Source organism: Rhynchophorus ferrugineus, unplaced genomic scaffold (assembly GCF_030347505.1).
Source record: "Rhynchophorus ferrugineus isolate W39M unplaced genomic scaffold, kcgeb_rfMv2 rfM9, whole genome shotgun sequence".
NCBI classification, from domain to species: domain Eukaryota; kingdom Metazoa; phylum Arthropoda; class Insecta; order Coleoptera; family Curculionidae; genus Rhynchophorus; species Rhynchophorus ferrugineus.
The window spans coordinates 5,667,585-5,683,140 of record NW_027472588.1 but is presented as its reverse complement, the minus strand read 5'-3'; the positions used below and the strand labels follow the sequence as shown (position 1 = coordinate 5,683,140).

General features: G+C 30.5%; 1 protein-coding gene across 1 annotated transcript in view; it reads right to left on the bottom strand.

The window, feature by feature from the left end:
• LOC143201956 (uncharacterized) overlaps window positions 1–8,045 on the bottom strand; it is an 80,068-nt gene extending 72,023 nt beyond the window's left edge. Inside the window, exons 1-2 of the mRNA XM_076413189.1 lie at window positions 5,918–8,045; window positions 4,515–5,104 (exon numbers count right to left, since the gene is read on the bottom strand). Coding sequence (XP_076269304.1) covers window positions 4,515–5,010 — 496 coding nt within the window. The 5' untranslated portion in view covers window positions 5,011–5,104; window positions 5,918–8,045. The remainder of the gene's footprint in view (window positions 1–4,514; window positions 5,105–5,917) is intronic.
• Between the last annotated feature and the right edge of the window lie 7,511 nt (window positions 8,046–15,556).

Here is a 15,556-nt window from a genome sequence, read left to right as displayed (position 1 = left end):
CAACTTAATTTTTTTCTTCTATCAATAAATATTATTTAGTATCTTTTGGAAAGTATTCAAATATTTTTGGTCATGGCATCGATTGATGTAAGTAGAAATCAGAGGCAGGAAATACCTTGGTCGCATTTATGTCAAACGTTTTAAAAAAATTAAATAAAATTAAATTAAGTTGAATTAAATAAAGTTTGAATTTCCATTTTCTAGCATAGAAATCCTTTCTAAAATTGTATCTTAGCTTGTAAACCGATATTTCCAATTAATATGTATTATTATTGCCTATTTATGTACAATTCAAGAATTTTAGTATATTGAGTGAAAATAGACCAAATGATATAGGAAATACTATTTAAAATATTATTATTAAGCAATTGTTAAGTGTAAAAAAAAACAATAATTTTACTTTGGTAATTTAAATTTGATGAAGAAATAGGTATCATACTCTGTAGTATTAAGAAAAATACCAAAGCCTTTTCATTTTATTATTTATAGTATAGCGTATATAACATCCACTTTTACACTAATCCACTAACACACACCAGATTTCCTTTAATCCATAGTTAGTGAAATCATATATTAAGCTTTATGTATCTCTAGGTACTATTTACCAACACTGATATAACGACTTCAATTATAGAGCCTACTTAACAAGTTATTTATTTTCAGATATTTTTATGAAATTGCTTATCAATAAAAATAATATATTTTTTTATTGCTTACATTATATGTTAAATATGAAAATAATAATATATTGTATAGTTACGTAAATCTAATAAAACAGTGGTCATCATACTCAGCAGAATTATGAAAAATATCAAAGCCTCTTTCAGAATAAAAAGTTATGAAATTATTTTTTTTTATCTTGTACCTTAACTTTTATTATAAACGATGACATTTTAATTAGCTTCTCGTATATTTTTAATAAATATTATATGATTTTCCTCATTAATATTTAATAGGCTTATTTAATTTTTCATCGTTTCCTCAGCAGGCGAGTTTAACAAAAAAAGCAAATTAAAAGAAAGTTTTGAAATCCTTAAAGTTGTGGAAGTTAATAGTTGATAAGTTAGTAACTGGTAGCGTGTTGTAAGGGCTTTTATATTAATTTTTAATTAAGGTGGTTGAAAATGCTTTTTACTATTAAATAATATGTATTATATTTTTATTTATAGGTCATAATTTATAAGATATAAGTATTTCCTGAAAAATAATAATACTACTGCTATAGAGTAATTTAAAACCCTGGATTTCTTTGGATTAAATATTATCAAGGCCATTTCCTATGTAGTAACTTGTTTAGTTTAGATTGTTTACGGCTCTTTTGTGCCTAAGTTGATATTACTGGTTAAATGTATTGGTTAAAAAATTATTATTTTATGTCTACAAGAAAGTCACATAAATAAGAGAGTAAATACTCATCATTTTGTAAATTACTCAGAGGTGTAGAGGAAGAAGGTGTGGAGGTATTTGAATGGAGCTCATATTTACTGAAGCTATGGGCGTGATCTTCCTGCTATAGAAACCAGTGTCAATTTTATGTTTAAATTTTCACTTTACTATTTCTTCGAGTATTATCACTTAACCTTGTTTCTGTTTTGCAGTTTTGTATTTTCTATTTATTTAGGCTAAGTGATATGAGTGTATTTCAGTTCATAATCGTCTTGCTCGAGTGTGTAGTAACAGCGGCTACAAGTTTTATTCGAGTGCTTTGAATGGTTGATTTGGTCTACAAGAAATTTCTCTGGTAATTATATTTCCTTATTTTTTATCTTTCTTTCGTGTTGATATTAAAAGTTCCGCAGAGCGTATGTGACAGCGCAACTTATTCCACGTGTGACGAATTCAGCGTGGAAATAATCAAAACTTATACAGATTTAATCAAAAGTTTTTACGACCCCTCAGAATGGAAATAAGATAACCACCGCATGCCTCCGAGTACGAGGAAGAAGGGCTGGGGGAGGGGATGGAACCCGCGTCGTTCCCACATCTCCGCCCTCTGGGGAGGTGTAGGCCGTTTAAAATTTCAGATAGCAAACATAGATACAGGTCGAAAGGGGAATTCTTTGGCATATATAATATATTTATTGTTTTAAGCGGTATAGGAATTGCCCTCCAACATTTTCCGCCGTAGTGGTTGAATTATTAATACGTAAAGTAACTATGTAAATGTTGTAAAGTTAATGTGTAATGTCAAGCCAAGGGGGAAGTGTACGACATATAATCGTTTAGGTTTAGGTTGCCGAAACGAATTAATTACAATAGCTTTGTGGTATATTTAAGAACATCAATTATCAATGGAGGACGTATCTCTAAGGCGTATCGAGTAAACATTAATATAAACACTTGTTTGAACCAGAATTTATTACTCATTTGTATAACAAGGAGCTGTGTCTGTTTATTTCTATAAGACATGAATGTTGACTGGATTATACACACAGGTTGTTCACACTGAGTGTTCAGAGAGTTACAAAGTTATTATGATCATGGTAAGGGAAATTATGTGTGAGTATACTTTCTTTGAGTATAATTTTTCCTTAATTTCAATACTTATTTCAATTATTCTCTAATTTATGAAACCAATCAATGTAGTACTTGGACGAAAGGCCTGAAGCTAATCCTTTACGACAGATATTACTTCATCTTTTCATGAAAATAGTGTTCCACGAAAGGAATTCAGCCAAAGGAGTTAAATTTGTCGAATAAAATAATTGTTAAAGCAATTAACTGATTGTAGCGGTTTTTATAGATTTTTACATGCAGTGACCAAATCATCCAATAAAACTTTCTTGGTGAATTTTTTACGAAATATCTTGAAAACTGTATAAGCTACCCCATGGATTTTGGAACACAACTGTATATATAACATTTAAATGCTTGCGTTGAGTTTACAGTCAGTCATATATATTAATGCTGATAGGTAGAATTTGTCTTTATTTTTCCAATACATTTTATATCTAACATTTTAAATTTATTGATTCGTATACCATTTAATCGTAATATTATTAAAGTCACTGAAAAATTTGATATATTTTTGGAAAAATATGTGTAAATATTGTATGATCAATAGAGTTACTTATTATTTTATAAAAGTTAATCCAAAACCTAGGGGCTCTTAAGACTTAAGGGCAGAATTATGTAGAAATGTCAATATTATATTCTTTAGATGATCACTAATATTAAAGAAAAATATTTGTTTATTTTTTCATTTTTTCCTTACTTTGAGGTGAGATTGATTTGAGTTCAAATTACATTGAAGTACATAGCATATTCAAATAAATTAATTATTTAATATCATTGTTTGTTTAAGATATGTGTAAAAAAATTATAAATATTATTATTTCGATCAAGTAAGTAGAATAAAAAACGTTTATCATAATCAGAGAAATTATGCAGAATCAATAACAATAAACATTATGATTTTATCATTTAATAATCTTATATAATTTTTCATGATTTTCTTAGAAGTTGAGTTTGATAAAAATGATAATTTGGTCTCAAGTAATCAAATTTTATACTATCAGTGCGTCTTAATAATTTTAAGAATTTTTAGTTATGAGTTCAGATATCTTTAAAATAAGTATAAAGAATTATATAAACTTATATATATATATATATATATATATATATATATATATATTAATAAAACATAAAAACTTAAAAATAAAACTTTACTTGAAATTTTTAATTTATATTATTTAGTTCCTTTGATAATATTATTAAGTTAGCTATAGGAAGAATATGGCAATTTTTGATGAAAATATGTATCTGCTTATTTAAATATAATGAAGAAATGATTATCATACCCTGTAATATTAAGAAGTACTTATGCCTTTTATTTTATTATTTTGAGAGTATCTAACGTCCATTCAGATTTAATTTATGTCATAGTTAGTATGTTATAGTTACTACTACATATAGTTACTATAAGTACTTAATATCATTTTCCAATACCTAAACATAACGACTTATCTACTCATTCGACTCATTCTACTTTAGCCTACTCATTAATTTATTTATTTTTGGGTCTTAATATAAAACTTATTTATTACCATATTACATTATTATAAAATTATGATTTAATTTGTTCTACAATAATCAAATTTTAAAAGTATCTTCACTGTGGATTGATTTCTTAACAAATATTTTAGTTTTTCGGTCAGATATCATACAATTTAGTACTACATTCTTCCACTAAATTTTAATATTATCATTTGTACAAAAGTAAGTATAATAAATTATATATATAAATTTAGTGATTTTAATGGGTATAAAGACAATTCCTGTTTATTTTTAATACGAGCTAAACATATATTTCTATTGAAAAATTACTAGGCAACATTTTTTGACGAATATGTCATTTTTTTTATGAAAATACTTATGCTTATATTTGTAGTAGCATTTTTATCAAAATATACACAGATTTAAGCGGTTTCATCCCGACCATTTAACAATTTAACGCGCATTTAACTGCACCAATCAAGCCCCGACCTAATCAGGTAACGTTCTATCTCACTCACCTGGAAATAAACAACAAAGCGCCACCGTGAGCACGTAAATATTCGCGCGGTGAGTCTCGTACATGTTCGTCTCGTGGGGGTGACGTAGCAGCACGCGCGTTCGGAACCGGTCGCGAAAGAAAGGACGGGAACGGCGAAGCCTCAGGCCGGTCGGACGCGTCGCAGCCTCGACATCGGCCGACTGACGAGCGATGCTGCGAATGCGTCTGCGTGGGAATCCGAAAAATGTCGAATGCCTCTCGCAAATATCGGACGGAGGATAATAGCGAATACGTCGTGTTCGTGTTGCGGGGGGAGGGACGAGGTTCGTTTGGTTTATCGAGGGTTGTTTTGTTTGCTTTTTGGGCTGGTGCCATCTCGTAATCAGAAAAACACGATCGTTGATCAATCTGACGTGTATCTGGCATACATTAATCCTAAAATAATAATGTTTTAAAGGGGTTACATAAGTTGGAAAAATGAAAACAATCAATGTCTTGAATATCTTTTTACACATTTTTTATGGCTTGTTCTGTTTTCCATACAAGGTTTTAATTTTTCATAATCTTTGTGTATTCGACGACAGAGCTATTATGGCAAAAGATATATCTCTGTCTGAAGCTGTAGAGAAGGTATAAGTAGCAGTCAACAAGATCTACAGATTGACTAGGGACTGGAAAATACAGCTTGATAGCACCAAATTTGTCTGTTAATTTTGTGTTGCGGTAAAATGACAAAACCTTAATTATATCGCTTGGTGGATGCCCCATTTCTCAAGAAAAAGCAACTTCGGCATTATCTTGATGGTAGGTTAAGTTTCAAACATCATGTCACCTCAAGCAACTGAACTGGTTAGTCGAAAGGTACATAAAATCAAAGAGATGGGTTTATAGGTCAATAATAAAGCGGATTTGAACCTATGGGTTATAAATACGGGGTTATACTAGGACATCAAACCAACTACTAATCCAACTCACCCAAAATAAAGTTTTATCATTAATTACCAATGCTTATCACTACGTTAATAGCGAAGAGCTGCACGATGACGCCGAAATCAAATGGATATACGAAGTGATCCATGATCTGGCTTTAAAACATGAAAACAATTTTTTAAATCACAGTGACGTGGAAGCAATACAGCTACTGGACAACACGCTGAATATAAGAAGATTGAAGCTAATAAAGCCAAACGAATGTTTAGTATATTGGTGTATTCTTAATTTTAGCTTAAGCAGTTTAGTTTTAAATTAATTCAGGAAATATATACTGATGTATTAATCCCGTACTCGCCTTGCTATTTGTATTACAAACATATAAACAATAGAAAAGTGTCAATAAATTAATTTGTAAATCAAGGTTGTACTAATATCTATTGTAAGATGTTGTTACTAAAGAAAAATTTTGATATATTAGTAATAGTATACCAAGTGTCTTGGTACTTTGTCTGTCGGTTTTCTTCGTTAAGTAGTACTGGCCTCAAGACACAAGCAAGATGAGTCTCTATTTTAAAATTAAACTAAACTGTTTGAGTGAAAGTGAATTCTTATACAGTATGTAAGTTTGTGTTCCTTGTGGTCTCGTCGTTGTCTGGTAGCAGTATTGCTTCCACGTTGCCGTGATTTAGTAACTTTGCTTTCGAGGATGTTGTACAGTTCCTCATTGGTTACGTAGAGAAAATAATTGATAATTGGTCTAATAACCAGTATCTTATTATTTGTTTTTATAAAATTTTGTTCACCATTGACTAAATTATTGCGTGATTATGTACTAAATCTAACAGAAATAGTATATTTTCCATTACAAGTATTTTTATAAGTACGCAATGCAAAATTTCGTTTTGGAACAATTATTTTTGAGAGTAATTCCGCTTCTACATCTTGTGCTGGACAATAAAAAATAATTACCATTACTTCCACCGTTGTGTGTTCTAATACAGAACGTTCTAATTTTCTACTTAGAATTAATTGCAGCTTCTGAGAATGGTTCAATGGTAATTTTCTCGCTGTTAAACTTATTCGGGAACAGGTAGGCCAGTTAATTCAAACGGCAACAGAACAGCGATGCGACTTTAATTGAAAACCATCGGCGATGCAGCGTGAATGTTGCACGGACCGCCTATATTACCCCCGTACCCTGTTTGCCGCTTGGATTTAATCAATTTCCCAAGGGTATGGGTACCTTAATTTGTACTTTTAATTAGGCACTTGTTAATTAACAATATTGGCAGTAGACAAGAATAGTATTAATGATAATTATCATAATATATATTTATATATATCGACAAATTAATGAATATACACCAATTTGGGTAATTTTGGATTTAAAGTACTTTCAGAAATCCTATGTGGTGAGAAAATACGGAATAACTGGGAGGAAAATAGTAAAAACAACGGTTTTGTACCATACAAAGTATTACTGTTATAAAGGATTGACATTTTGTTGGTTGTTAAATATTTATGGGTGCATTTAAATAATTTATTTTGTAACTAAAGATGTTAATTAAAATTATTGGTCACTATTATCAGACAGAGAAGTAAGAGAGTAAACAGAGAGGTTAATACTTTACAACGATTTATATTTGATATAAATGTAAATCTGATAGATGCATCAATTCGACAATGTGAGATTCAAGTGAAAAATAATAACATATCTGTCTATGCGCTAACGTTAATTTTGAATCAATTTTAATTGCGCTTGAGTCAATATTTACAAAGAATTGAGTTCAAATATGTACTGACTGTTCATGGTAAAGCATTATTTTTAAATATATGTAACATTAGTTAGTATTTAATCATAAATTTAGCTACAAGTTCAACACGAGAGCTCTCTTAAATTTTCTTATTATTATTGTCAAGGAGAAGATATATTTTGCGATGACCAGATAAAGACCGAAAATGAAATCAGTCATATTGGTATATCATAATTGTTTTCTAGAGTGACTGGAAATGAAGTGGTATAGTAGCAGTACAGTAGTTATACGAAAAGTATTTACCAATAGATATGGCGTCCAGCATGATGATATATGTTTCTTTACTTATAAAACTATAATGATTATGGAAATTTGGTTCAATGTCATTTGAAATTTAGAAATATATTCAGGAGTCCTATGATGCTACCGAGAGTTATGCTGGGTATGTGTACTACTACTAGACTTTTTCTCTTTTTTTGCTTTTTTCTAACTCAGGCTTCGTTTATTTTATTATTAACTTAAAAGACTCCTTTCTCAGATCATTTTCACAGCTTGTATCTACATACTTCCTTTCTAAGATAGAACTAATTATTTACAACATCAGGCTTAGTGATATTTCAAAATATCTATATTATTTTATTTTGGTATTTCATTTCGATTTCGTTATATTAACGTAAAATCACGCGCCTTTCTGTGACTTGTCGAAAATATGTCACTGAAAATCACCTGTCTTGTCATCGCGACACGCTACGAACCAAAACCGTCACCGTTTCCAAACTATCGCGCGCCACATTCGACAATAAACCGTAAAGAGATCGACGAATCCGCCGCCGGTTATCCAGGTTCGATCGATTGATGTGGTAGTTTTTCATCGGACAGGGCCGTAACGGCATCCGGGGCGCCAGACTGCCTACGGTGAGGCGATACGGACCGACGCTCGCTTGTTTATGGTGAAATCTAATAGTCCGAGTCCGATAAAACACCCAGACGCATTTTGGCGTGTCGACGACATCGTAAATCCCAACGGAATATATTGCCAAACCGCCAAGGGAACATTCCCCAAATCATTTTAAGGCCTTCTGGTTAAAATACATAAAAATTATGCTGATGCTCAAAAAAATTGGCTCCAGTCAGTAGTCAGTAGTAACAAAAATAATAAAAACTTTTTAATTTACTTTTATAACTAGAGTAGAACTGTAAAAAATCTGTTTCTAGAAATGGTTGTAAAATGTTTATCATAATTCATTAAGTTATGATGCACCTTTAGTATTAGTAACTTAAAAATGGTCCCTACTTAGTAGTAAGCATTTAAATTTAGTCCTGCAACTACATTGGAACGTTGTTTAATATGTTAGGACAATAAAACGCATATTTGTATCGTTTTATATCAACAGTAAAACATCTTGATATTTTGTCGAAGTTAATTGTTTTAATATTTTATATAATTATGCTTATTGTTATTCTTTTTGCAGCTTAATAGAAGTGAAAGGAAATCGATTAATACCAATAAGCCGGTAGACTAAAAGCATCAACAGATTTCAATTAATCGACAATTCCGTCCAACTTTCTGCTTATTTGATTCCAGGAATGTGGCTTAATTGAAATAGCACGGGGACATCAATGCGGCTCTAATTATAACTGCAGCTGCAGGATGCAGGGCGAGAATCGAAGCCCCATCCTGCTACCGGTGTTATCTTCATGGTTTGATGTTTGCGGTTTTCGAATAATTCGATTACCTATCTTGTTTCAATAAGGAAAATTAGATGTTGCTGAATGGAAATGTGTCTGTGACATTTCTGAAATTTCTTGGTTTTCTACTAATTAATAAATTGCGATTCTGTCAGAATTTACGTACTTACGCTTTATCTAAAATCGGTTCTTAGCAATAGCAAATAATAGTAATAGTAATAATAATAATAGTAATAATAATAATAGTAATAGTAATAATTGTAATAATAATAATAGTAATAATAATAATAGTAATAATAATAATAATAATAATAATAATAATAATAATAAAATGCCTTCATTAATTTTATAACTACAATAATATTCTACAAACGCTTCGTGTGAATAAATAGTGATTTTTAATACAATTCAATTGAGTAATAACTGCATTTTTAAGTTTTAATTATTAGCTACGCTTACTTATTGTGTATTTAGATTTAAGTGCTACTTTAACACTACTTATGTACTGATTGACATGCATTGTGCATTGTATCTTACAATATAGATGTGGCATTAGAGGTATAAGTATGAGGTAGATATTGATCTTGTGTGGCAAACACATCTTCACAATTAGTACAATTAAATATTTACCCGTCGCTTTTCTCGCGACGCATTTGATCTGTCTCTTGTAACTGTCTACTGCAAGTGATCAGTCTTTTAATATCTCTTTCCTCTTTTATGAAACTATTTCATTGGGATCTAATATCAGGAAAATTGTTGTTTTATGTACTTATTCGTTATTCGTTGTCGAATATTCCCAAGTTTCCTTCTTTATATCCATATCCAAATACATTCTCTTTCCAAGTGCACTGATATCATTGATATTTTACATACACATTGGAATTGAGTATGTTAATGTTAACACTTGTGTTTGTTATTCCTTACGGCTCTTGCGGTTATCGCTTGTGTTCATAAACTTTCTGTTGCTATTTAATTATATTTCGTTATGTGTATTTAAGTTTTATTTAATACAATTTTGTCTGTTTCATGAGATGTATTACAACTCTAATTGTGTATTCCGACTGAAAATTTAAGGTTAATATTTTACATCAATAAAAAGCTTCTGCTAAGTTATTTTAAGAATTTATTAACGCAAAATTAAATAAAAATTTTATAAATATAAAATTTTCTCATTTATCGGAAGGAAAATTAATTTTTGTTTCACCGTAAAATAGTGTTCGATTTTAGCTACGGTTCAACGATGATTACAAAAGAAAAGGAGGGTTGGATGTTATTTAAAGGAATTGCTATTAAGTGTAGGCAATTCGAAAGCACCTAACTGTAAAATTATTTCAGCTAATACGATAGATAAATGGTCATGAAAAAATCAACATGGTTTTTTATAACAAATTCGATTTCAATTACTGAAACATCCTGTATTACTCGTGATATTTTATTCCACAAATGTTAATTTGTGTAGCAAACGACAATTCAGTCGAAACTTCCGCTGATGTCCCCTTCAAATAAAGCCATCGATATTCTTTCCCCTAAGTTACCGAAGCCGCACCCCATGTTTACATCGCCAGAAGCTCCCTCCCTCCTCTGACCCCGTCATGGTCTCCGTCGGTACCATAGCAACGATATTATTGCAGAATTACAGCAATAAATCAGCGGCGTGAATACCTCGTCGCCGCACAATGGATTCTAAATCATGCTAAAAGTCTTGTCGGCCGCAAGTTATTGTAGTTACTTCCTGCTACGAGTTCATGGGGCTAACCGCAAGCCACTGCATAAAACCCCTTTACAATAATTGCTACGGAGGAACGCGGGAGAATTAATAAATTCATTCGGGCGAAATTTGTTGGTGATTTCTGGCAGCCGGTGCCCAATATTTCAGACAAAAGGCTCGAAAGAGAAAGAACAATAAATTCTTCGCCACAATCGCGAACGGTTATCACAAATTGAAACTTGCAGGTTTTGTTCCGGGAGTAATTTATATCGCCTCTCTTTATAAACATCATCTCATTTGTTCGTTAACTTATGACATTCTATATCCTATCGATTCAAGGAAGTAGTTATGGTTATGTGAGCTGTAGTTATAGAGATACCGGGCGTCTCAAAAGAATTTCGTATTTTTTAAAATTATGGAATAAACATAACGCCCTCGTGATAGAGTATGATTTTCGTCCACTTCCGTCACTTGGAAGATTTGAAATATTTTACTTATATTTTGTCTCTCATTGGAAATGGGTCATGTGATTTGAGGAGACCGGTACAACACTGGAAAAGTAAATGCTAGCCGACTACTCTGTTTATAATACTTCAAAGCTTCTAGTTCGAAATCATTGCACTCTATTGTTCCTATACTGCACTGTAAAAACTATTGAGGTTTCTTGTGATTTGTCATGAAAGGGTGATTATATAATTGAAAGCATTTACGTTTTACATATTGATCTTATCAGTAGTAAGTGGTAACAAAGACAATAAAAGTGTTTTAATCTATTTTCTAACTACAATAGAACTGTAAAAAAGCTTCGTTTCAAAGAATAGTTTTAAATTTTTATCATAATTTACTGCGTTATGATGCACCTTTAATTTCTAATTAAGCAATGTGGCATTTTTAAGTTTTAATAATTATTTGTTTAATATACCGTGGCTGAGTGAAATGTATGTCTATCATTTTGTACAATGAAGCTTCACGCTGATATAAAATAATAGAAAGATAAGATAACAGCCGCTTACCACAATGGGAGAAGGAATTTTAAAAGAGCGGGATAACGCTGGAGAAACTAAAAGTTATACTAATCAGTCTATTTATGATACACTAAACCTTCCAGTTCCAAATCATTGTACTGTGCTCTCCTATACTTTAAAATAGCGATAGCAAATATTGTAAAAACTATTAAGATACAAGTTTCTTATGAATTGTCATGATCATACAAATGAAAGCATTTATGTTTTACAGAAAAATAGTTTCTATCAGTGGTAAATAGCAACAATAACAATAAGGGATTTTTCATTTAGTTTTCTAACTATAATAGAAAAGCTTTGTTTCAAGAAATAGAAGTAAATTCATAATTCACTGAGTTATGATGCACCTTTAATACATAATTAAGCAATGTGACATTTATAAGTTTTAATAATTATTTGTTTAAAAATATTGGAGCTGGTAAACGTGTGCTTCTATAATTTTGTATTAATAGTGTAGCTTCGTGCTTATATAAATTGATAGAAAGTCGATATAATGGCCGCTTATAACAAATTGGAACCTACAGGTGTCTCTTCATAAACACCATCAGCTTTTATACAGCAACTTCAATTTTTTTGTAACGTCTTATCTCCTTTCAATTGAAGGAAGTAGTTTTGTCATACGAGCTATAATTACAAAAATACAGGGTGTCTCAAAAAACTTTCATATTTCTAAATCTTACAGCGTACGTTTACGAATGAATTCTAGATGACCGTGTGTGGTTTTCCTTCGACTTTTTCGCCTGGAATATTTGTATACTTCAAATGTGCATCAAGTTTTTGTCTCATTTGAAATGGGTCAAGAGATATAAAAATACTAGTGTGACACTGAAAAAACTAAATGCTAAACGACTAATATTCTTAAGAATCGAAGGAAACATGGAGAATGTTAACTAATCTGTACATGATACTCAAAACCTTCTAGGTCGAATTCATTATACTGTATTGTTCTTATAGAAAAAAATGGCGATAGTAAACATTGTAAAAACTCTTCTCAATTGTTATGAAGGTGCTTATGAAGATCATACAAATGATAGCACTTAGATTGAAATAGTGTTCCTACCATCAAATAATAATAATTTTTTCAATTTCGATTTTTAACTGCAGTGAAACTGTAAAAAGCTTCCTTTCAAGAAATAGTTAGTAGTGATAAATAGTTATATATTTTTATCATAATTCACTAAGTTATGATACACTTTTAATACATAATTAAGCAATATGACATTTTTAGTTTTAGTATTTCTTGTTTATTATAATGGAGCTGGAAGACGTGTGTTTCTATCATTTTATATCAACAGCGGAAAAGCTTCCTGGACTTCCTCAGGTTAGTTGGTGTTTCAGAAGATATTGGATCTACGGTGCTATCCACTTCAAAGTTATTGGTTAAGGTAAATAACAACAGGTGTATATTGTTTTCATTAATTTTTACATAAATATTCCCAAATCTACTCTCCAGTTAGTTCTGGCTAAATCTGTAGGTTTTATGAAAGCATCATTTGAAGTAAGCAACAGAAACTGCTTCATTCGCCAAATGATTTAATATAATTTAATCTCCTGTAATGTTGTATATTGTATAACATTTATTTTACATTAATGGAAACAAAAATATTCGTAGATATATTTAGGTAAATAATATGTACACCTTGAAGTTATTTTCGAAGAATGCATCACCCGGTAGATATTAAAAGAATTCTCTCGTAGTCGCGTATGGGATTATAAAAGGGAGGCAAACAGAAATAATTCATTTTGTAGGGGTAAAAAAGCTCTACATAACTGAACCGAGAAAATTCGCTTTGAAGACGACAACAACAAGAGTGATGTATATTAAAAACCTTGAAGAATTCCCTCTCTATGAGTAAGATTTGCCTGAGGTGGTAGGCAGTTTTGGAGAAAAAAAAACGGTATTTAAAATATTCGAACGGTATTCACTTTATAACATATTTTGGTACATTACATGAAAACTTTTCGTTACCATCTAACTACTAAAATACAATAATGATAACATTAATTGGAATAAATAACGATTTTACAATACTGACTAATCATTTCTCAAACTCTGTTGTTAGGAACAGTTGGGATATTTTGAAATGTGTGCTTGATGGATAAGATATTGTATAATGATTAAAATTTCATGGAATTTTGTCAGGTATTCTCTAATTTTGTCTATTATTTTATTACATATAATATCGATTAATATCAAATGTAGGTTTTCAGTCCATTTTTACTTTATTTCTGTAACATTTGATAACTTTTTAAATTATGCCGTTTTCGCGTATTTATAGCTTAATAATTCAACATTTTATTATATCAGTGGCAGCTAACTAGTACATTTTATCAGCTATTAACTTTCAGTTCATTCGAACTTTTAGATTAGATAGTTAAAGTTCCTGTTATACCGACCTAATTATTTTTTAACTGTCATAAAAATAAAACTGGTTAGGCAAGTTCGTTAAATGAACGGCTTTAGTTTTATAATTTATATAAAATGAGAAAATGTTGATGTGATTAACATTAATTTATTGTTGTTTTATTATTGGTTAATTAGTAATATTTTTAGATATTTTTAATTTTAGATTTATCCTAATCTAATAGCCTAAATAACAATAAATAACAATGATAAATGGCGATAAAGAAAGACATTTCTCAAAATTGGCTATCATAAAATTTTGTCTCGGTTTTTTTTTCAGAGTCATTGTTAATACTAGAATATCAAATACCGAATACATAACTGTTGTAACACTAAAATACCGGTATAAAATTTGTTGAAAATAATTAATTAAAATCTGTATATAATTCGTCTTATCAAAAATTTTGATTCTCTTTTTGAGAAAAGTGGGGGCATCTGGAGACGTAAAATTAGGCACCGTTATAGTTTATATATGTTTTTGTAATATGCTTTACAAAAAAAAAACAAATTCCCATGAAACCAAATACGTTCAAATCCAGCAACCAGGAATATCCTTTATATCGGTGACACAAAATATATAAACAAACATTTTGGGCTTTGGTCGATGCTTTGACCAATTCGAGAAGATGAATTCAAATTAGGTTTAAGGGGTGAATAGAAAAAATGAGCCATATATTCAGTGGCTTTCTAGACTGAATGATCAGTTTCTTTATCATTTGTTAAATTTCTCAGATAGTCATTTCTGGATTTGTTTGTAATTTCCAGTATTTCCCTTTTCAATCTTTGGATTATATTGTTTTTTTATTTTCAAATACTCTGTTTTTTTGCCATTTTTTTTGTAATTTTTGTTTTTCAGCTACCATTTCCTTCCCTTCTTTTCGATAGTTAATTCCTTTAATTTTACTCTTAATATCTCAAGTATTAAAAATGTTTCTTCAAACCAAGTTTTATATATAATGGGGGAAGAAACATATTTTCTTATGAAATAAGAGGTTCGTATATATAATTTGATTTAATACATACAAAGTCAGTTCTTTTTCGCTATTTTACTTCATATTGGTTTTTTGGTTCGTTTAGTGTCCCACAAACAGAGAAGCCAAGAATATTTCGTGAAACGTCCTTGTAGTCCAAGCAATATAGCAACAACTTTTAAATCAGCGCAAACTTTCCAGTTGTATTATTTGTATTTGACTAAATCGAAAATTAGTTTCATGTTTTCATACGTTTCTTTTAGAATTACTGAATATGCAATAGGTATGGAAGGATATCGGCTACCATTGTGGAGTAATTGTGCTCTGAAGTATAAATAGTGTAGAATGTTCGTCTTGTCGGTCGGAATGTGTGACTGTGGATGCGATTGTTTGTCCGAACACTCACTACAATTTTTTTGCAAGGAATTCGCATGGGAACTGAAAATACTGGTTGAATAAAAGCTTGTTTATTTCGATATTGAATGATACATGTGGTGGGATGGGACAATTGACAGGATATTAGGTTAGGTAAAAGAAGTAAGGTAGTGGTACTGTTACAAGGGAGCACAGAAAAGAAAAT